The sequence below is a fragment of the Condylostylus longicornis genome, unplaced genomic scaffold, assembly GCF_029603195.1.
Source record: "Condylostylus longicornis isolate FDR11 unplaced genomic scaffold, ASM2960319v2 ptg000163l, whole genome shotgun sequence".
NCBI classification, from domain to species: domain Eukaryota; kingdom Metazoa; phylum Arthropoda; class Insecta; order Diptera; family Dolichopodidae; genus Condylostylus; species Condylostylus longicornis.
This window is the reverse complement of record NW_026578131.1, coordinates 1,961,518-1,985,673: the sequence shown is the minus strand read 5'-3', so window position 1 is coordinate 1,985,673 and position 24,156 is coordinate 1,961,518. Positions and strand designations below refer to the sequence as shown.

General features: G+C 25.7%; 1 protein-coding gene across 18 annotated transcripts in view; it reads right to left on the bottom strand.

Annotated features, from left to right (window-relative positions):
* Positions 1 to 24,156, bottom strand: part of LOC129616220 (uncharacterized) — a 90,373-nt gene that overhangs the window by 54,673 nt on the left and 11,544 nt on the right. For 16 of the 18 annotated variants that reach the window (XR_008697522.1, XM_055531736.1, XM_055531738.1 and 13 more), the window contains 3 exons: positions 22,795 to 22,911; positions 21,477 to 22,013; positions 19,574 to 20,012 (listed from right to left, as the gene is read on the bottom strand). Coding sequence is in view for 17 of the 18 variants with exons in the window: in XM_055531736.1 (XP_055387711.1) it covers positions 19,574 to 20,012; positions 21,477 to 22,013; positions 22,795 to 22,911 (1,093 nt within the window). In the remaining variant the exon portion in view is untranslated. Of the gene's footprint in view, positions 1 to 335; positions 389 to 19,573; positions 20,013 to 21,476; positions 22,014 to 22,794; positions 22,912 to 24,156 lie in introns of all 18 variants that reach the window. The other 2 variants (XM_055531753.1, XM_055531751.1) reach the window with 2 other exon arrangements.

Below are 24,156 nucleotides of genomic sequence, written 5' to 3'. Positions count from 1 at the left end.
TTTTTTTACAATATAGAAGTCGCATGTTGACAGTTTTTTAAAAGTCAAAATTTTTGTAGATTCATCTGTTATTCGAAAATGTACTGTACATATTCTTTTTTTTAGTTTTTTTCTTTCTTTATATATATTTCTAATATACAAACAAAGAAAAAATCGTATTTTGTATATTTGTACATTTAATTAAAAAAAAAATATAGTTAATGCTTTATTAATATTTTATAAATAATTTTCTTAAAATTTTATAAAAAAAAAATCGTTTGAAAATTATATGAATTATCTAATTTTAGAAAATATTAAATAAATAAAATTGAACATAAAAATAACATAATCCTTACATTATGTACTTGCAATTCCTCAGTTTCTAATTCAGTTTGATTATAATCGCCGCCTGTATTAATTGTATATAATTATATATATAATAAAAACTTGTTAAAATATTTTTTGTTACATTTCAGATAAATGTTTGTTTTATTAAAAATTTATTATTAATTCATATAATTACTAATAAGGTATTATAAAAATTTGACATTCTTATAATGTATGTACATATCATAAACAATGTAAACTGTAATTTCATATAATTATTGAGGGTCAGTTTTGGCATATGTAGATATATGTATATTTATAATAGAATACATTTACCATCTTAATGCAATTGGATCATTAACAGTCCCAAGTTAAAACGTTTGTAAAATTAATCCAGATGCGACTCAATATAATAATATGCAGCGTATAAAGAGGATTTTCAAAATACTGTCAGATGTCATTGCGATAAATTTAGCACAACTTAAGGAAAAGTTAAGTAGCTACTTTTTCACTTTTAAACTGTTTGCTAACTATTTTGACATTTGTCACATAGCATTAATTATCATTTGAATTTCAAATCGTGTAGCCTTGATTCTCAAAATGTTTTACACGTTTTATACTGAGGAACGCTACTAATTTTTAATACAAGAGGATTTGCTTTAAAGTTCCAGTAAAAAAAATTCATAAACGTTATAACTTACGTATAATCATATATTTTAGATTTAGAGTATACAATAATACAATTTTAAATACTGTAATATATAACATGCATAACATGTATAACATGTATATGTATGTAAATAATATGGAAGTTTTTTAATTTAATTCTACTAATCTCTTTAAATGGTTGTGTCTTCAATGTGCCTGTATATACAATAAAAGTAATTTTGAAATATAATATTTATAAATAATTAGGTACTTAGATTGAATAAATTTCAGTAATACAAAATGAAATATAGCTATACATACGCTTCTATTATAACAACTTCCGCTATAGAAAGTACAGAAAATGTTATAATAGAGAAACCTTAGGCCAATATACGAGTATCTCTGCTACCAATAACATCAAAACATTTTGAACAATTGTTGATAACAAGGCTGATGCCGATAATAGAAAATAACAAATTGATTCCACGTCATCAATTTCTTTTTAAAACGAAGCACGCAACAATTGACCAAATGCACAGAACAACAAATATTGTAGAAAAAGCTATAGAAGAAAGGCTTATACACATGTTGAACAATATTTTTGGACCCAGCCGTTTTACAAAGTATGCCACGAAGACTTGTTTTTTAAGCTTAAGGGTTTGATACTTTTTTTATCAAGGAAATCTGATTTTGATTGAAATTGGAGCGGGTGTGCTTCAAGCCAGTATTGTCATGGTCTTGTATTACGAACAATGATGCAGCTCTCATTGCACTCGTCTTTTAACTGAAGGGTCTCGCGTTCAAATCCCAGTCAGGTCACTATAAAAAAATTATATTCAATATTATATATAGTTTTATACACATTATACATAAAAAAAAATAAAAATCAATATTAACTAATATTGCTCAAATTTCAATAATATCCATAAAAGCAACCAGTAAAATAAAACAATAAATATCAATAAGCTTAAATATTAAATATAAAGAAAAAACTACGGTAGGTTCATCACCTACCTAGTAACGCAATGACGTAAGAAGCTGATTCATGGTTATATACAATATTATGCAGCAGTCCTATGCCTCTCTCCCAGGAACAAAGTAGGATTAAAAAAAAATTATACGTACTTAATACAAGAGATCTTTATTATATATATCAAACGGTTGCCAAGTACAAGCATTTAATATAGCAAAATACACGTTACTTAATCATTTAACCTGACTATCATACTATAAGTAAAATTGTCATAATTTATAGGTGGTAAGGAGGCGAAATCAAAGTAATATCAGAGTATATCAATTCAATAAGTAGTTAAATTCTGCGTTTACATCGCACTAATGCCTTCACTTATTAATATTTCTATAAAAAACAGTATACCTTCTTATTTTCATTTTTATACACGCATAGATTATTGAGAGAGGGAAAGTGTACGCAATATAAAGTGTATATGAAGTATAGGGAAACATATTAAGCATTTTAAAGGCGCACAAAACCACTTCTATAATTTATTCCAGTACAAAGTAGCAAAAATGGCATATTATAAGAGACCAGCAAGTTTAAAAAAAATTTCAATGTTAAAAAATAAAGTAATTATAATTTATACATATAATATAATTTTAAAAACTTATATATAGACAAATAAATTTAAAAGAAATTTTTATATAAATTATAAAAAGACAAATAATATTAAAAGAAATTTTAAATTTGTGATTAGTAATTCTCAATTAACGGAATAAATATAAATTGTGAATTTTTTATTTTTATTTCAACCTTGTCTCTATAAATTTAAAACACATATTTTCTATGAATATGCATACACAAGTGTCGGTAATAATTATATTTCATAAAAGTATGAATCAATATGAATTCACATGTTTTTCTTTATAAATTGCTTTAATTTTTTATCTCTACCTAACATGAACATTCTGTGTATTTACTGTTCAAGGTACCTACACTTATATATATATAACATATGTACAATATAACAACACATGAAATTTTAAACTCATATCTTATGCTTTCACACATTCGAATGTTTCTACCTTTTTATAAAATGAAAAAAAACATATTATGAAAAATAAATTTTGTTTTTATTAAAATAAAAAAAAATTTACCTAACTTATGTAATTTTATTTCATTTCGCTGTTTTTGATACACACTATTTTTTTTTCTTTTTTGCCGACACAATGCTTATTGGCATCTATTTCTTAATAAAAATGGAATTTTTTCAGAGTACTGGAAGTGGCAACCAAATGAAAACGGCTTGGAAGGACTACTTGTTAAATAATATACTTTGATTACCCAATGTATACAACTCCTGCACGGCGAATTAACAGAAAGCCTCACATAAACTAAAAATAAATGAAACAAAATCAATGCTATTATACAGTCTGGACTTATTCATCCTCTTACTTATATTCGTACGAAAACATGACAAATGCAAACTAATTTCGATGTAACATTGGCTACATTATTGCCGACGGTACGGCAATATTGACAGCGGGTCCTAATGTTGAAGAATCGACAAAAAATTACAGGAAGCTATAGTGATTAAGTAAATGGACAATTATATGGAGGATAATGCTAAATGAAGGTAAGTCTATGCATGTGAATTTCACAAACAAAAATTTAGTAAACCCACCATACCGTTAAATTTTAATAGTGCTAAAGTATCACTTCAAAGCACAGCAAAATATCTAGGAATGACAAATCGATAAAAGATGCTGCTTGTCTCACTTCCAGTCCTTAATCTTTGCAAAAACGGAAGGAACTTACATGATAGCTCGAACATTTTCATAACAGGAAAATGATACCATTTGGAAAGGTTGTTGTACATTTTCTTAAGTCATCAGAATATGCAGAGAAAAAACCTGTAAGTATTTACAGTACTATATTCTTCTTGATAACTCTCAAAATATAGGAGGTAAAATTATGATAGGTATACCACTTTAAAGATCTGATTATAGCGACCACAATTCAAGAAAGCTGCAATGTTAGGTAACATAGACAATTAGCATTTTATAACAATGAAAAGTTATTTCGAAGACAATTAAATTCATAAAATTTCGAAGTTTGAAAAGATTATAGCTAACAAAAATATTCATTCTTATTCTGAGTTTGCCGAAACATATTTGTAAAACGTATATTTGCTTCAGAGATACCTTAAATTTACCTTAAATTTCAGAAAATTAAAAAAAAAACAGTTGGGGATTGATTTTAAGTCTATATCTAGAAGCCTGTTGAGCTGTGAACATTGCATATTTACAAAAAGTGTGTCTACTCATATGGGCCTGTTCAAAAGGTAAGACAAGACATCTTGTTTGTACATGTTTACCTTAAGCAGATAAGAGTACTTTGAAAAAATTACAAAATTATTATTACACTATATAAAAACTATATCGATAAATTATTCAAACAAACTTAGAAATAACACTTATTTATAATAGCTTTTAATACCCATATAATGATTATCAATTAATTTAATTTAAAATTCGCTAACTATTTATAACTAAGAACAATTTTGTTAATCTTGGAATAAGATTTGTGCAAAAGTTTATTTGCTTTGTTTTTTTCCTCAAGTCCTAAACATTTCTAGTTGCAATATTACTTGAAAATAAAATTGCAGATTTATAAGAACAAAATTTCAACTTATTAACTTTGATTGTTACAGAGTTTTTTACTTGTGAAACACAATGTAACATGTACAATGTTTGATTCAATAGAATACACACGAATATTCAAGATATAGTTAAATTAAACATTGTTTTAATATACATATATGTACAAATTGGGTATAATATAATTGTCAATTACGTTTGCATTAAAAATTCGGTATATAATACATAATATCTATATACACACATACTTATACTTTTTACATATACGACGATTTCTGTACAAATAGAAGTGTTTCTAAATATAATGCAAGTGCTCGCATAATTTTAAACCTTGTACGAGTTTTTATTGTTTTCTTTTTTTTAATTTCTAATAAGTATCCATTAGTTGCCTTTTTTTAATACAGTTATGTATTTTTTTGCCTTGAGAAATGTTTCTAAGTGTTTTTAAAAATTAAAATAAAAGAAATTTAAGATTCAAGAGGTATTTTGTGTATTTATATTCTGATTTATTATAAACATTTTCTGGTAAAAAGCAGAATTCACACATTTCCAACAAAATTGACACAACAAAATTTGTTCATTACTCACAAAAGTGTTAGTAGTGAAAAAGTTTTGTTGTTGTCTGTTACTAATTTATCCGTCATTGTTTAATGATAACAAAACTTACTCAAATTTTTGACCTATAAATGTATTTTTTTTTAAATTCATATAATTGTGTAACGACAAAAGCTTTTGGAATTGTCAAAGTCCCCAAACTCAAACTCATAACCGAATTAAAAAGTTATCAGTTGTATTACTCGGCGTTTATCGCGTTAATCGATCGTTTCAATTACGTCATGCGCCACTAAGCGTTTGAAAAAGCATAAATGTATTTCTTAGTACTGTTTTTTGAATAAATTCTATATAGGGTAGTTCAGTAATATGTGTTTTAACATACATGTACCATCGTTTAGGGCATAAATTATAATGTCAAATAAACGGGTAAAATTTTTTTGAATTGGTTGTCAAATCTCTACAATTTTTAAGATTCAAGACCAAATACCATACTATCCATTTTTCGAAAAGGCTTTTTGAAAACGCTGAACAGAATAACGCATAACCTAACAACACACCCCTTGTATATCGAAATGACAAGCATTTATGTTTTGAAAAATTTCACTTAAAATTATTGGGGTAAAAAAATTCAAAATTTTTTATAAACACTCGCGACTTGTCCATTTCTTAAAGCTATATAATGTATAATGCTTTAGGCTCAATTAATACGTGAAGGCGAACCCAAATATACTAGTGCACTTTTGCTCTGAAGCAAAACACAATCGTCAGCTTACAAGAACACCACTCGAATCGTATAATACGTTCTAAATGCAAAACTCTCAAGTCTATATAACATCAACCTATGCACCAGTATTAAAGTTTATATAGACCAGTGATTCCCAAAGTGGTATATATAGACCCCCTGGGGTCCAAGAAGATCAGCTAGGGGTGTACAAAAAAATATGAGTTTAGTTAAATAAGTTTCTTATTCAAGTTTCTCGCATCATAGGTGTTCCTTGCTATACTGTTAGAGATTTAAATCTATCAAAGAAAGTAGGTCAATCAAAAATTTATCAATCTACGAGGGAAAAAACTTGAGAACCTTTGATATAGACTATACTGTTTCCTTTATTCATTCCTTCTTCGGATATCGGAACGTTATAACAAAAATAGATTATTTATTATAACAGCTTTGTCAATACATATCCTTCTTATTTTTTCAATTTTAAAGCTTCCAAAAAAAAGGCAGCAGTAAATGTTTTTTAATAAAAAACTTAATCTAGAACAGCTTTTACAAATTAGTCTGCATATGCAATTCACAAATTATATGCATATGCAATCGCTTACACAAATATTTTTTCCACATTATTTCGTATTAATATCTTCCCTAAAAATATGCAATGAAACCAAATGTCAATTTTTTATCAAAATTTTAAATTAGAAAATTTCGATAAAAAGTTTTAAAATTTTTAAAAATTATATTAAACATTATAGTTTAATTATATTAGTACGTATAACAAATAAAATGATTTCTTATAGTTTATGATTTCTTATAGTTTAGTAAAATTAAATGAATATAAAAAAGCCATTAAATGAAAATCACATTTTAACTTTAAGAATAAATCCTTTTACGAAGCATATTATAGTAATACATTAAAGCACAGGTGAGAAACGCATTATATTATATGTGTTTATGTATATATATATATATACATCTATATATATATATATATATATATACATCTATATATATATATATATAATAAATAATAAAAATACATTTTGTAAGAAACACTAGCTCTTTAATTTTTACGTACGCAAGATAATATTCATCAAATTATTTTAACATGATCATATTTTTTTAATCGTTATATTAATTTTTGTATATATACAGTACATATAAAATAGGAAAGCTTTTGCTTATTAACATTTATTTATTAAATGTGGTGTAAGGTATATAAAATTATGTTAAACTATTTTTAATTGCTATAATTTGTTAATGAATAATTAGCTAAGCTGATTTTTGATTTTGCATTACCTAACACAATATTATATGTTATATACAATTAAATATGTAGTTTGTAACACATACTGCATAATGATATATTATTATAATATAGTTAGTATGTTGCTTAAGGTATTTGTGATCAATATTTCACATCATTATTAATCAAAATGAAATACATATTATGTATATATTGGGTACGATAACATAAATTGAATTCTGTAATTTTATCGTGTAATTTTTTTGAATTAAAAGTTAATAAAATAACTATGGACATGTACGAGTAATGAATTGTGATCAGAATAAAAAAAGGCAAGTGATTACGTTTATGATACACAATAAATTATAATGTGTATGTATATTAAAAATAAAGGCCAATAAAAAACCATAAGAGTTTTAAACCATAAAAGTATTATTCAAATAAAAAGTTCATAAAGAAAATATAATGTACATATATAAAAATTATATTTTATAAAACATACCTTAAACTCTGTTTGAAATTAAAATCCAAAGTCAGGCCTTTATATTACAGATTTTAATTTATTATTTTAAATTATTTTTAAATATGCACATACAAGAAAAGAATTTCTAGATAATTTTTTGTTCAGTTTTTACTTTAATTTTTGATTTTTGTTTGAACTTTTTATATTTCATAATAAATCATTTTTTATAAGCTCTTCAAATGTATTATTAAACATTTTTATTAGATTTAGACTATTTTGGAAATTTTATTTGCCTTATTGAATAATCAACTTGTATAATATTTGACTTTATTCATAAATAATTATTATTTTTACCGTAATACTAATTTTTAAATATATAACTAATATGTTTTATTATTACTTTTATCACAAAATATTCAAAGTTGAATAATTCCTTTTTATTAAATTAAATTTTTTTATAACTGAAAATATATTTGAATAAATGCGCGTATCACTTTGAGCTTTAATACTAAAATATTTTAAAACGCTTATATAGTTAGCGGCTACAAATATTTTTCTATTTTATTTGCCTATATTTTATTCATGGTTTAATTAACTTTTATGAATTTAAATCGTTTATCATGCACACATGTACATAGGTATATTTTTGCAAATCTCAGTAGCAAAAATAATAACACGAAAAAACTTTTTATTAGCTAAAAAAAAAGATCATTAAAAGCACTAATTATAACATATGTAACTTTATAATAAAAAAATAACAAAAACCATGGTTACTGGTAGCTAAAGAAAATTTTGTATATTGAACTTTACTTTTTAAATGTTCTAATTTAGTTTTAATAAATCTTCTGTTTTCTCTTAACTTTCACAAAAAAACCCTTACTAATAATGCAAACTAATAATACGGCAAAATACACTATTGCCGTTATTTGCATGGTAATATACACAATGTCTGTACATATATATATACATATATGTATTTATGCACGAAGATACATACTTATTGTCTATTATAACTTACAATAATTAGAAATTGTGAAATATAAAAAAATTATGGTTAAAAAGCATCATAAATCAATAATTTCAATAAAAATATGTAAGTACAGTCACTCTAAAAAGTTTTTAACTTTTTAAGAAAATTCAAATTTTTTAACAAAATGAAAATATTCAATCCAGGATTCAAAATCTATGCACATTTATTTATACATATTCTGTACATAGTATAGATATACATTTATATTTCTATAATTCAAGAATATTATATTGTTTTTTTATTGTTTGAAGTAAAAAAAATAATTTGACCTTATACATATATGTACATAGATATATAAAAACAATCAATACTGATATTTTTTTTTCGAAAAGTTTTTGAAAAGTTTTCTGGTAAAATGCAAAGTCATTGTGAAATTATGACAATTTTTGTATATACAAATACTTTCATTATACATTTGCCTAAGTACATACATACATACATATGTATAAACAAATATGTATGTAATTTTTTTATATTAAAATAATGAATATTGTAATGGCATATGATCTGATTATAAATGTGTACTATTTAAAAAATTTTTTAGCAAATACGCCAAAATAACTGAAAAAACGTTCTAGGTACTTTATATATGAGAAACTTTTCAGCAATAACTGAAATGACATATTTGTAACACATTTATAAAAACATGTTATGTATACAATCATGTATAATTTCATTGAAGAAAATATTTTTTTAATATTTAAACTTGATATAGTCATACGCACATATGTACATGTATGTACATTCATATTTATAATAAAAAACGATAGCTAGAATATATAGGATACGCTAGACGTATTCATAAAAATTGAATATATCCATACAAATTTTTGAATATTTTATTAGTGAACGAATGTATATATAATATACTATGTGTGAAAAACAGCATTATACCGTTTTTAAATATTTCAAAAAATTTTGATATTCCTTTATCAAAAAAGTTCTAAAAACAAAATAATATCGACTTAAGTTCTTTAAATAAATTGTAAGTTAACAAAAATATTTTTGTGCCCCCATATAAACACACTCATGCATAACACATACATAAGTGCAAAATTAAAGCTATAGCTTTTTTATAAAATTCAAAACAAATTTGTAACTAATTCCTAAACTATATTATTCCAATTTATTATAAATGTAATGAATATACTGAATTTGCCTTGCCAAATATCCAAGTATGTACATATGTACATTGCTAATATGAAGAAGACACAAAAACAACAAATTTTCAATTTATTTCTTCTCAAATAAAATGACACGTAATTCAATTACACAATGAAAATATTTTTCTAAATTCATTTAATTGTTTTTTTTTCAATAAATTCAAGGTACACAAAATTAAATAATATAATAATTGCAATTACCTATGATTTTTTTAAAAATAAATACCTATCAAGTTTAAAAAATTTATGTTCAAATTTTTGATTTTAGCAACATAGGTACATAAATATTTTTGTTCACAGCAGAATTGGAAAAAAAATACTTCGCAAATTAAGTAGAAAATTTGAAAGAATGAAAAGAAAAAATTAGATATTATGTTATGTACATACACACATTTATATCAATATATAAAATATTAAATAATGTTATACAATATGAATGAAAACAAGTAAGAAATAAATATAAGGGAAAAATATACCTATTGCTTAACACAAATAAATTATTTTATTGCACACATTCAAAACTATAATATATTGAGAAATCAGCAAAATAATGGCAAAACAGATTATGAAAAATATGACAACCTTTTCCACAATATTGACATTAAATTGTATTTTCCATTTTTTTTAAATATAATATTTTAGTATTTCAAAAAATAATTAAATGTACTCTCTTGCAAAAGTTCCATTGTGTATATTATTTACTAATTTATTTTATAACCACTATAAGAACTTATTTATAATATTCTTTTATAATATTCAACTATATTAAATAGGTCTACATATGTATTTACATATGTATGTACATATTATGTACATTTTCAAAATTTGTTTTTTTACAAAGCACAATTGAAATATTTGAGTTTGTACACTTCAATTACATTATATATTATGCAAGCATATTTATATATGTTAAAATTATAAAAAAATAGGGCCTTCATTAGTGAACGGTTTGGCACCTTAATTATTATACATATTTAGTTTCTTAGGTTTAGATTAAAAATTTAAAACAAAGGTAGAAAACAATATAGAAATTAAAATAAGGAAAGCGAAATATTCCGTTACAATTTTTTTATTGTATTTCCACAATAGACGTCCGATATCAACTAATTTCTCTCCAATGATTTCCTTATTCAGTTAGAGGTGAAATTATTTCGTTCATTTTATCTTTCATACATACTAGTATACAATTTCAAACACAAAAATATTTATATACATACGAGTATATAGATGACCATGTACATAATTGTAGTATTAAAAAAAAAGTTTATACATACATTATGTTCTTACATTAATTTCTCTATAATTTATAACAGTAATATCAATGTGTTAGTACAAAATGTATAACTTATATAAGTTAGTTTCCCCGCATGTTTCCACACTATACTTCTTTAAATTTGTTTTATTTGCCGGAATAATTGTTATACTCGTATTTTTACAAGGAAACATTTATTTGGAAAAATAAAATTTATTCTTTAGTTTACCATTAAAATACAAGCATACATACGTATCTATGTATGTGTATTATTAAATATTTAGAATGTAACAAAGAAAATAAATTCTTAGTACATTATTTAGCTAAAAAATAGCTTCTCATTTTCGGCTCATAATAACTATTATATCATAATGACTAAAAATATCTTATTCATAACCATATGTACGTATCGAACTTCATTATTGTATGTATGTTACATAAAATATTATGCACTTACACCTATATTTTGTAAATTTATCTGTAGCTAGGACTTGTTTTGTGGCAATAGAAATTCTGAATAAGTATATAAGAGAATAATATATGTATACAATTTATGTATGTTCAAAATTTATGAACATATTACATATTAAAGGATTTAGTCAAAATAGGTTTAAAGATAAAAATAGGTTAAAATAGATTCTTATGATTTATAATAAATTGATTTAATGGTTAAAGCAAATTTAAATAAAATATTGTAGTTTTACAAGAAAAATTATAACAGAAACACACTGGAATTGTGATTTTTCTAGCATCACAAGGTGCTCAAGTTCATCAAGAGCGTGGCTTTCGATCAGGTGTTGTAGGAATGTATAATGCAGTAGTAAAGAATTGTAATAATTCGTAAACGCTATAAATGTTATGATAACGACTGGATATAAATAACATTCGCAAAACACTTCATATAAGCCAAATAAACGATTAATTTAGACACGTCATAAGAGACAGACATGTCTTAAGAGGTATTTCGATGAAAGTTTAAATTAAAAAACCCCATTGGCAAAAGTATTCAAATACTTTTGAGTTTCACGTTCAAATAAGGGTAAGTAACTACATAAATATCCTACTTGTTTTGCGTGTTAATATCGCATATAACCATTTCTTAAATAATGTATCAGTCTTGTCAAATCTGGTACAATATTTGAGAGATGGTAATATGCGGTGTCGTTGTTATTAAATCCAACGCATATACTTTCTAAAATCGTGCGGCTTATTATAGAATAAGTCTTGAAGATTTTGTTCTGACGCTTTTGTAAAAAGTGGCACAACGAAGTCTTAGGTCTCGAAGGGAAAACAAAAAAAAATCTAATATAATCCAGCAGCATATTATGGTACTTGAAGCGCTCTACAGCATATAATATTAGAATTTGACTTTTCCAAACTAACTGGAAGGGTCCTTATAATATTGAAAACTTACAAGGGATGGCTACAATATGAAACTAAACGTCACCACCTCTTTAATAGAATGTAATTAAAACAAAACTTTTTCTTTGTTTGAACTTTCTTTGTTTACAAAAAAATTATATGTATATAGCTGCAAATGTACATACCTCGTTTTTTCAAATAAATTTTCCTAAAGTCAAAAAATTGTTAAAAGTAAGGCACAATTTGCAAAAGCTACATAATTTTAATTTTTTTAATGAAATTTACACATGTGTATTCAACATTCATTCATTCTTGCGAGTTTTTCAAATTATGTATATATACATTACTACTTGTAAAAATACAATATGTTGTAGAATTTTGAAATAACAAAGTAAATTCTGAGAATTCATTCAAACTAAAATTAATTTAGCAATTTTTTCTTTCTCCAAATCAATTATACAATGTTTAGAGTAAAAAAATGTTTAAGAAAAATCCTTTTCTCCGTTCACAATAAAAAAATTGTATAGAATTTCAAACACATAGTCTACCTTTATTTAATTGATAAAGTTGATAATAAAATGATTAAGAGAAACAGAGTATATTACATATACTCTGCATGTGTAAAATAATAGTGACACATACACACATGTGTAACAAACAACTAATATGTATATTGAGTCTATGTTCCTGATATACTTCCAACTCTTTTAACAGAATAACAATAGTATGTTAGGTATAGTAAAACACAGAACAAAAACTTACGAAAAGCTGAGGAAAAAACTTTAAGACCGTTTTGTGCGCAAGACAGGAATTTGTCAAGTTAATATGTTGGTATACCTGTTTATTTCTAGTTTATCAACATACATACACATATTTCTTGCTCTCTAAAAACGAAAAATTTTAAATGTTTTATTTCCACTTTGAAGAGGTTTTTTTTGTAAATACAAGAATATTTTCTATACACCTACATTAATACGTATGTAAAGCAGATCATAAAAATTGTTTGTAGATGACTCTATCTCTATAACAAAAAATAAAGGCTCTATAACAAAAAAAATTTTTTATTTCTGCCTATAATTATATATTAATATGATAACCTCTAAATCAATTTAATTTTAATATATAATATTCCAATATATGAATATATAACATTCCAATAACTATCGCAGTAATACATGAAGGTACTTTGAATTTAAAATAAAATTAAATGAATTTTTATAACAAAATATTCTCTTGAATAGTAGGTACCTCTTATGTAAAGTATTTCTTAACTATAACGCTGCTTTAAACTATTTAACGTGTTGAAACTTTATTTCACATTCCCTTTCTGAAAAAGTTTTTTCTCTCATTTTGAGTTTATAACGTCAGAAGGTTTAAAATGAGGTTAAAAGTATACAACACATTGCATAGTGTGAACACGTTAAGTGTCTCGTTATTTCAAATTATTATTTTCTTTCTTGCTGTGATTAAATTTAAAAAAAATTAAAATCCTAATTATTCAACTTCTAAAAAACTATTTTCTCATATTTTCTAATCTTTTCGAAAACTATATTGAAATCAATCAGAAATTCAAATGTAATAAAGGCATAGTTAAAGTACCGTAAAAATATTTATATAGTTATACACTATTATATTAACATACACAATAATAATTGGAAAAAACATTTCTCCTATTGACAATACATGTAAAAAACAGAATGGTGTTGAATATGCGCTACGGTGTAATAGGTATGTATGCTTATATGCTTATATATACACAAATATATATTTCTTTGACTTTCCATATGATAAATTTCTACTACTTACGACTACATTATATTTAAAGTGATATTTTGTTATTAAATACAGTGTGTGGAAAAAAACAGTTTTCATTATTGGTGATTTTGCTCCTTGAAGTATGTTAAACAAAAAGAATAAAGTATATAAAAAAAGGACGTTTGATATACTATATATGTGTGCATATGACAAAGTGGGATTTTAAAAAAGCCCCAACCTTCAAAATTTTTACTATAAGTTACTTAAAAAAAATTTTTTGGAAAGCTTTTTCACATACATATAAGTACATAGGAATATATGTTCATAAAAATCTACATTATTTTGTCATTGAAATTTTGAAAGCTTTTTAAGTTTTATTTATTGTAAAATACATAATTTTTTTTGTATCTGGGGCGAAAGAATTGCTGTCCTTTAAAAAAAATTTAACTTGTTTATTTTTTGTTGTTACTTTAACAATGAGCTGTAATGTTTTTTCTTAAAAGTACATTGAAAAAAAGGGAAATAAAACTTTATGGCATATAAAAAGAGGATAATTACATTTATTGCACTTAAAAGTGATTAACAAAACACATACAAATGTCTTAAAAATTTATACACATACATATATGTAAAATACGTACATACATTAAAGATAATCGATGTTTAATGTAAAATAGAAGTTATTATACATATATACTTAACACAAAAAAAATTAAAAAAAATTTGCTTTTATGAAAATGCCTTAAATTAAAATGTGCCTTTTTTCTGGTTTAGCTCTTCGCCTCTATGAATCGCTTTTTCTTAAAGAAACTTGGAAAATTTGCGCGAATAAGATTACGTCTCAATGTGTTTTTCTAAGTATTTTGCCATAGAAAGGACAAAAAAAAATTTTCCACACGTCATCTCAAACCATAGGGTATCACACTTAGTTTTCATTTAAGGTATCTTTCTTATTTTCCATGTTTATTTTCTTCATAAAGCATGAGTACTCTACCAAAAAGTAAGTTTTAACTCTTCATAAATCCTTGGCAAAAGAAAGTCAAAAAATTATCTAAAAATTACCTAGCAAAAAATTTGACTAAAGCAATAAAATGCCGAATGTACTATATATGTATTTAGAATATTTATTTACTTAACATATTGAAGTGAAGTGGTGAAAATGATAATGGTAATAAGAATTTAATACTTATAACAATTTTTTATTTTAAAAACTAGGGCAACAGATTATAAAAAGACGGAGTCTTGGAAGGGGGACCTAATCATAAAACTACAAAAAAAGGGCTACTTGACTCTTTACGATGATTGGAGAAGCATCACAATACTAAAAATAGCATACAAAGTATTGATAAAAATTACCCAGAATCGTCTAAGAGAATAATTAGAAGATGCAATACGTGAAAAACAGGCTGGAACGAAAATCCTGACAACATACTGCAAGTCGCCTGCTCACAGAGACGAGGCATAATCTGAAATTCCACCCAACATCTAGAAGATCTAGATTACACGCATGACATTTGCCTTCTCTCCTACAAGGTTAACATGCAGAGCAAATTAAAACACCTTAAAAACCTGGCCAGAACTATGGCAATGAAAATAAACTAGCACAGTCAGTTGGAACTCAATACCCAACAAATAGAGTTTGTCAGAAGCTTCTGCTATGTGGCAACATCATAAAACATATTGAAGAAAGCAAGAGCAAGATTTGGCCGACTGCAAACGAAATGGAGAAACATCCAAAGGGAACAAATCAGGAATATTCTGATCCTATGTAAGATCGGTTCTGTTCTGTGGCGGCAAAAGTTGGCTAGTATCAAAGTCCGTCTACCAGAAGCAACGTAAGCCGCTGGATAGCAACAGGCGAGGAGCTTATCGGTAAACAAATAAGAACAAGATGGATTGGACATACTCTAAGAAAATCCGCCAATAATGTCGCTAAAACTAGTTTGGAGTGAGATCCACAAAAGTGAAACTTTTAACGTGAAAAAGACGGAGCGATAATAAAAATAACAATTTTCAAGTTCAATGCTTAATAATTTTTATATTTAGAGTTTTTGACATGTTTTATCTTTTAGAAAAATTTTCAATTTTCGCCTTTTTATTGGGAGAAATTTGAAACAGAAACATGTTGTAAATATGCAATTGCATTTTTAAAGTTTAACGCTGCAATTTTGTTATTTTCTCTGCTTCTTGCCAAATACGAAAATTAAATAAATTATTGTTTCCGTCTGGTTTTATTAAATTTCAAAAATTAAAAAAAAAAAAAACAAATGAATCTACTCCGCATGCATACCTATGTGTCGACTAACAATAGTCGATATTAAATTGAACCACAATTGAAGTTTTCATTTTAAACATCATATTTTTGCTATATTAACTATAACTATAAATTTATGAAAATTATGCTTATTTTCGTGTCCTTTGATTACGTGTTTTCGGTAAATAATAAGTGCAATATAGAGATATAAATAAATATAGAGAAATTTTCATTTATGATACGACACATAAAAGCAAGATCATCTTTATTTCAATCATGATAGAAGCTTGAAATCAAGAAATTATAACTCAGAATTAAATCTTCCCTTTTAAATTAATCCCAATTAATACATATGCAACAAAAATAGTGCTGAGATGTATTTCTTTACAACATTATGTAAGTGTATTTATAGATTTATTAAAAATTATGATTCTTCAAAAATGCTTTATAAAAAGTTTTAGTATGGTATATAAATACGGCTCCACTACCGTCTCAGAGCTCTTAGGACCACTACAGTATGATTAAATGCTATAAATCTTTTGCTACTGGAATAACAATTTTTACTGGATTTAATATCTGCCTGGTTGGTATATATTTTAAAAAACATGTTTGTTTTATCATAGTTTATAGAAAAATAATATTTATTTTTTTTGAAAAATTAAAAAATTAGCACTTTACTGCTAAAAATTATAATTATGTATATATACTCCTTTATCAATTATTTATTTTTGGCAGCATTCATATGACATGTGTAAAAAAGAATATATGCCGGATTTTTTTTTATCCAATTTATTTTCATTTTACGTTTGTACTAATATAATCAACATTTTTTAACAGTGTGTATTGTCAAGAACTTTAATCCAATTTTTATGTTTTAAGTGCATTTTTGAAGTCACGGTAAATATCATAGATGCACTAACTTTGAATAAAAATGCATCCATATCTATGTAGCATGTGGTGATAGCAACTTCATAATTTTTTAACTAATTGTTATTATTTTTATTTATATTGTTATATATATAATTATTTTAAGTATATGGATACCTTCCTATTATTAATATTGCGAATAATTATCATTAAGTGATAAACTTGATTAAAATAACCTAAAAACCTACATAATATTGAAAACCTATTGTTTATCAATTGTCCTACAACTAATACATTATGCATATTATAGTCATTGTATATATATATTATGTATTTTATGTAAAATAAATCAACCTACCTATATTAACGTATTTATTTATTAAAATTTTAATTGGAAATTGTTTAAAACTCACTATATAAAGAACAATCACTACATATTTTATTATGTTTGATTTACAAAAATATCATAATATAAATGTTCTAAAAATTAATATAAAAATGAAAATTATTTTAATTAAATATTTAATTAATTATTAACAAAGTAAATGTAAAAAAAAATAACATCATTAAAATGACCAAAATCAGCTTTATTTTAAAAATAAAATAAAAAAAAAAAAATTCTGGAAAAACTTAAAAAAAAATATTAAAAGTTTTATTTGGATTTTGGGTTGGTTTTTAATTTCAGTTAATAAAAATAGAGATAATTTTTTTATTATTTTGGTTAACACTATAGTATGTTATAAGGTTGAAAAGCCAAATGTTTCTCCCAGATTAAATTTGTTTTCTTTTTTTGTTTATAGAGTGTAGGTTTCAATTGTTTAATTGTATATTCTATTGTGAATTTAAGTGTTTTTGGATATATGATCGGAATAACAAATTATTAATATATAATTGTTAAATCACAAAATAATATCTAGTAAACAGGAAGCTTTAAAAATAAAGTAGTTTATTTTAAACTAAAAGTTTTGAAAACAAATAATTTGAGACGTTAACCTCTTTTTTTTTTGCAAAACAAAATTTGTAGAGTAAAAATTATATATAAAATTATATACGGTTATATTTAAGGAATTACCATGTGCTAGCAGAACTTTCTAAAAATAAAATGATGACTTCAAACTAACATGATTTTTGTGAAAAAGTCATTTTTAAAAGCTAGAAGAATAAAAAAATTTGATGTAGCCAGCACATAGCCGACCGCTGTGTATATTTAGCGAATTTAGTGTTTCAGAAGATTAGTAAACGTCTTTTAAACATTTCTTAGAAATTTTAATTAATTTAGAAATCTTTAGTTAATATGCATAGAAAAATAGAAATTTGATTCTTATGAGGGTTTCGGTTTCTGCTATCGGAATACCCTGAAAAGTTCGTCAGCTAGTTTTAGTAGCTACCAGAACAAAAATATTAAATTTCACGAAATTCCATCAATTAGCTCCGTAGATGATGTAAAAAATTTTAAAATCAGCCCCTTGTTTGCCTTCCGAGCCCTGATCTTTCCAAAAATATTATTTATTTTGTTTTAATACCGCGAATTTAAATTTTAAGGAAGTAGGATAAAATTTATTAAATTTATTAAAAATAGCTCACTCGAACTTAAGATACACACGTGTCCACACAGACAGACAACTCTTCAAAAATAGTTTATTTACAGTTCCCATGAAAAAGTGCGTTTTCAGCGAAAAATCAACATCCAAAATTTGGTTCCGTCACATAATCTGGTTTGTTGAATGCAAGCCGGTCGGCAAAAACATCGCACTCACATCATAACATTTAAGATTACCAAGTATTTTTTGATGAGCAAATTTTTTGCTACAATCTCTTTCATTTTCTATTGTAATTCCTTAATAGATAACTTTCGAAAATCAATTTATTATTGATTAAACAATTTATTAAATAATTAAATTTAATTTTATATAACCATATTTACACGCACAATTCCAAGTTATCTAAAAATGTACGTGCTAGTCTAAATTACTTGTTATAATTTTATCTAGTTTCGTCACATAAAACTTGTTTAATAAGTTTAAAGTTTACTTTTGAAGCATTCCTGTCTATTCAGAAAATACAAAATTAATTCAAAATTAACTTAAGGTACTAAAAAAACTTAAGAATAACAGAGGTATAAATAAACTCTCTATAGTTATAATCAATTAAAAATGTGTCAAATAAAATAAAATAAAATAAATTATGTAAAGGAAAATTAAACTCATTTAAAAATATTTTACATAATATATTATAAGATATGCATACGCAAATTTAAGTATATGTTTAAGTAAATAATATTCACACAAAATGTTTTACAATTTATTGAATTAAAAAACTAAATAATATTTTAAACTCACCATCATGTGGATAGTGTGGATGCATATCCTCTTCGGAACTACTAAAAGAACTATGTGTATATTGGCTGCTTGATGGTATTAATCCGGGTACACCACCAGTTATTTCACTTAACATTCCCCCTTGCCTTTTGTATTTTTTGTGAATATCACCACCCGATGATAAGTATGTGCTACCTGCACTACCTGCACTACCAGTAATAGTATTACTACTAATCATTCCTCCAACGCCAATTGTCGGAATTTGTGGTAATTTTTGGTATGCACTTATACTACTAGTTAAATGAGAACCACGCTGTGATGATGGCAAATGATGACCAGACATCAATTGTTGTTGCTGTTGAGAATATGGTGATGGCATATATGATTGCTGTTGAAATTGTTGTTGTTGACGTGGATGTACTAAATGTGGGTGTTGTCGCATTAAACCATCAATTTCTCCCTGCAAATTGTAAATCCAATATAAATTGTAAACACATTATTGATAACAACCAAGATAAAATAGCTTTAATTGAATTGCAAATAGTATGAACGAAATTAAATTGTTTTATAGAGCAATTGTTGGGTAAATTAACATTATTTACATAGTACTATTCTTTTGCAATGTTTGAAAATACACTAAGAAAGTTTTAATAATTATGTAAAATATTAAATATTTAAATACAAAATTAAGAAATTTTTCAAAATAGGAGTCTAAATATGAATGTAAAAGATTTTGTGTAATGTAAATGAAATGAGTGACGCAATTTAATGAAATTAGAGATCAAGTGAAACTAACTGTATAAGTCTAATTAACTTATACTTATGAATATGCTTTAGCTATATCTACAGGTATAGGAATCTTTAGAATGTAAAATTACGTGTATTTCCATACATGGAATTAAATTTTTTGTTTATTTATGCAACATTATTGAATTAAGATGTGACATTACTCTTTCGCTTGGATGTAATAGAGCCTCGCACTTCTTAATTACTTTAACACAAAAAAATAAAGCTATATAAATCATTTTAATTCTTAACTCATGGTTCTTTGGTTAAGAACATAATTTTTCGAATGTATGTATTGAGAAAATATAATATGTTTGCAAATACTAAGTATGAAAAATTAAAGTATAAATTTAACTAAAATTGGAAGTGTTTAGGATGGAATATGGAATCAAAGATTTTACGAGTACCTACATTGTTCTCATTTTAGGATTGACGCAAACTTTTGAAGCTTTTGCAACCGTTCTTAAAACAACTAAAATTTAGAATACTAGATACCCCACAACACTAATATTCGTTGTCTATATGGCTGTATGTCTCTCTGTCTTCTACAAGTTTTTCTTAAAATTCTAATCATTCAAAACTTTGGAAAATAAAATTGAAGAATAAACCGTAAGAAATCTTTATAATTTTCTTAAGTGATCTGTGAGTCATAAAAATGTGGTAAAAGAAATTACTTTTATACATGCTTTTTTTTTTTATAAATATGTATTTATGTATTTTAAAGATGAAGTAGTTTCAAATTATTTAAAATGGACTTAAATTTTTATTTAATATAATATCTTCCAAAAATTTAATTAAAATAAAATAAATTAGTTGACGAATTTTTTATCCTAAAGAAGTTTAAATGGGAATTCGTGCTCCAAGATTTACCAGTATGTATTCCCAAATAAGGATTTATGTTTATTTTATTCGTATATAATTTTAAACAAGAAAACAAATCCAGCTCATGTTTTGCAGAAAAATCTATAAAATTAAAAATCCAAAGGCGCAGCAATTTTTGTGCCTTTTATAAAACTTGATTTAACCCACAAATATTATTGGTAAGTCCGCAATAAGGCTTTTATTCATTGTATTATTTATCACACATATAGTACGACATCAATAATAAAACACAAAATCAGTAGCGGTCGAGCCTTACCTTATAAAAATTTGGATCATCTTCTGGGTAAACACTACCACACGATTCTTGTTGAATTTGTGGCTGAAGCGAGTGTTGTTCTTGTTGCGATTGTGCTTGACGTTGCAAGTTTTGTGATCCAGTTGGCAAAGTACGCCCAGCTCCAATACCACTGCCCATACTACTTCCATATTGACTCTGGCCGCAAGTAAAAGTACTTATTGGCGGGGTGTATGGCTGTTGTCTTGTCATTTGTTGCTGATGTATCGGTTGTTGTTGAAGTTGTTGTTGTCCTGCTACAGTGGAACCCCCAATCGTATGTTGCAAAGGTGGTATTCGACGATGACCACCTATTGGTCCACTAATACTAATTGTTGTATCATTATTAGGATCAGAACTAGAGTATCGACGATCCACAACTATTGATACATCGTGCGACCATTGACGTTGGAGACCTCCGATTTGTCGCTGAATTGGCAAATTTTCTTTTTCTGCAGCACTGCGTGCCCGTTCTAATTTAGGACGTTTATCAGATGTATCATGAGGGTTGACGATAGCCTGAAATTTTTATCAAGGAATAGATAATAGGGATTTTGGTTGCTTTGTTTAGTTTTTATGATTTAAAGTAAAATATTTCTGTTTCTATTTTGCTTTAAATTTTCGTTAAAGATTTTTTTTATACCACTGTAACTTCTTTCTGAAATTGATGCAGCACAGTAACTTCATCAGAAATCATAAATGAAACATATTTTGTTTCGCAAAGCTGTTAGAAACTTATTATCGCTGTCCAAAATAAATCTTCGCTAATTTTTCCAAACTTTTGGAGGTAAGCAGATTGTTGAAAAAAAATATTGTTCAAAAATTCAACTGAAACTTTAAGAACAAAGTATGCAATAAAGAGTTATCACTAAATTAAACACTTTATTGAACAAGGTACCTCGGATTTATAAAATTAGACATTTTGCAAGAACTTTTGCTAACTGACTTTAATCTACAAACTTAATAAATAAAGTTGAGAATTTATAAAATACTTAAACCTAGCTATCTGATATTTTAAAAAACTTTCAAAGTGTATAATTAATAATTGATTTTTATCATTCTATAGAATTTCTAATGGGAACATGATGGTACTTCATAAAAAACCTCTTAGTGAAATGAAGTAAAAATTTAATATAGAAACGTGTATGAGCTACAAACGTTACCAAAAATGCTTTACAAAAAAGCTGATGCGAAAAAAATGTTGGAATGCAGTGCTAAGTTTTTGTTAACTTTTGTGAACAAAATAATGGAAGATTAAAAATGGTTACTTTTAATTGAGTTTTGAATCTTATATACTTACACTAGTCCCATCTGGCTCAATTCGTCTAAAACCGTCTTGAGGAGGCTTATTAATCCACTGACCAGTTTTTGAAAGCAATTCTTGCTTTTTACGACATAGTATACATACCCAAATAACCTGAAAAAAGTTAAGAAATTAAAATCACAAAGAAATAAATTTCCGAAAATTTAAATTTTACTATATGTCGAACAAATGCAAAACTGTATTTCGACTTTTACCTATTAGGTATATGAATAACTTTCACTCAGTGTGAAAATGATTTTGAAAATTAAAAAAAAAAACTGACCACACTTGACTGTAAATATTTATGGCCATTGTGTCAAAATATCACTTTGTAATAAATAAAGTTGGCAAAAAGCACTTTTTGCTTCAACAAGTGAAAATACTGCTTCTAAAAACAACCTAGCTACGTACTATACTTTGTTAAAATTACTTACATTAATATACGAAACTATTTCAAGGATTGCATACATTTTGGATTTTTTAATAATATGGAGTATACCGTTATCTTTCCGCGTTTATAAAAATTTGGAAAAGCTTGCGGTTTCGGAAATATATGGCGCGAAAAATTCAAATTTTGTGAAATTCGGAGGGCGATAACTTGAGAGGGGGTAGAGTTGAGAAAAAAATTTTTTCTAAGAAAATGAACTATTTATTAGTATCTAAAAGTTGAAATTTCAAACTCCTACAACATATGATGTAGAAGAAAAATGGTATCAAAAATTTGGAAAAAACGGATTTTAAATAACGGTAAATTTTGCTTCATTTTGCAAGTTTGGTATGCTGTAGTAGAAAAAGCAACCCACTACATTTCTGCGTTTGCAAAATTTGATGCTTATGGTTTTACTGCAATAAATAGTTGACAAATGGCATTTTTAGGGTTTCGGGGGGGTATAACTTTTAAAGGGGGGCAGATAGGTGAAAATTTTCTTTTACGAAAATAAGTTTTTAGTAAGGATCTTTATACATATAATTTTAGCTTTCTATCTTCAAGAGTGTAGAAGTTTCGTAAACATGTCCACGGACGGACAGACAGAGTGAAACTTATAAATAAGCACTTTTTTTCAAATTTTTTTTGAAAAAGTGCTTAAAAAGCAAGTTATTTCAGGGGTTAAAAACAGCATTCGAAGACTATAATTTTAAGTGGGTTCGAATTTCGGTATAATTTAAAATGGGTAAAAGTTTTGTTTTTGAGAGAAGAATATATTTCTCACAAAGATTTATTCCTGGGTAAATAGGCTCCTAATCTCAAATAGTCTCCTGTGTAAATAGTCTCCTAGTTAAAGATTCATTCCTGTGTAATAATAGTAATTCTCTGTGTCTGTGAGCTTTCTGTCTTAAAGACAGTAGGAAATTCCATCA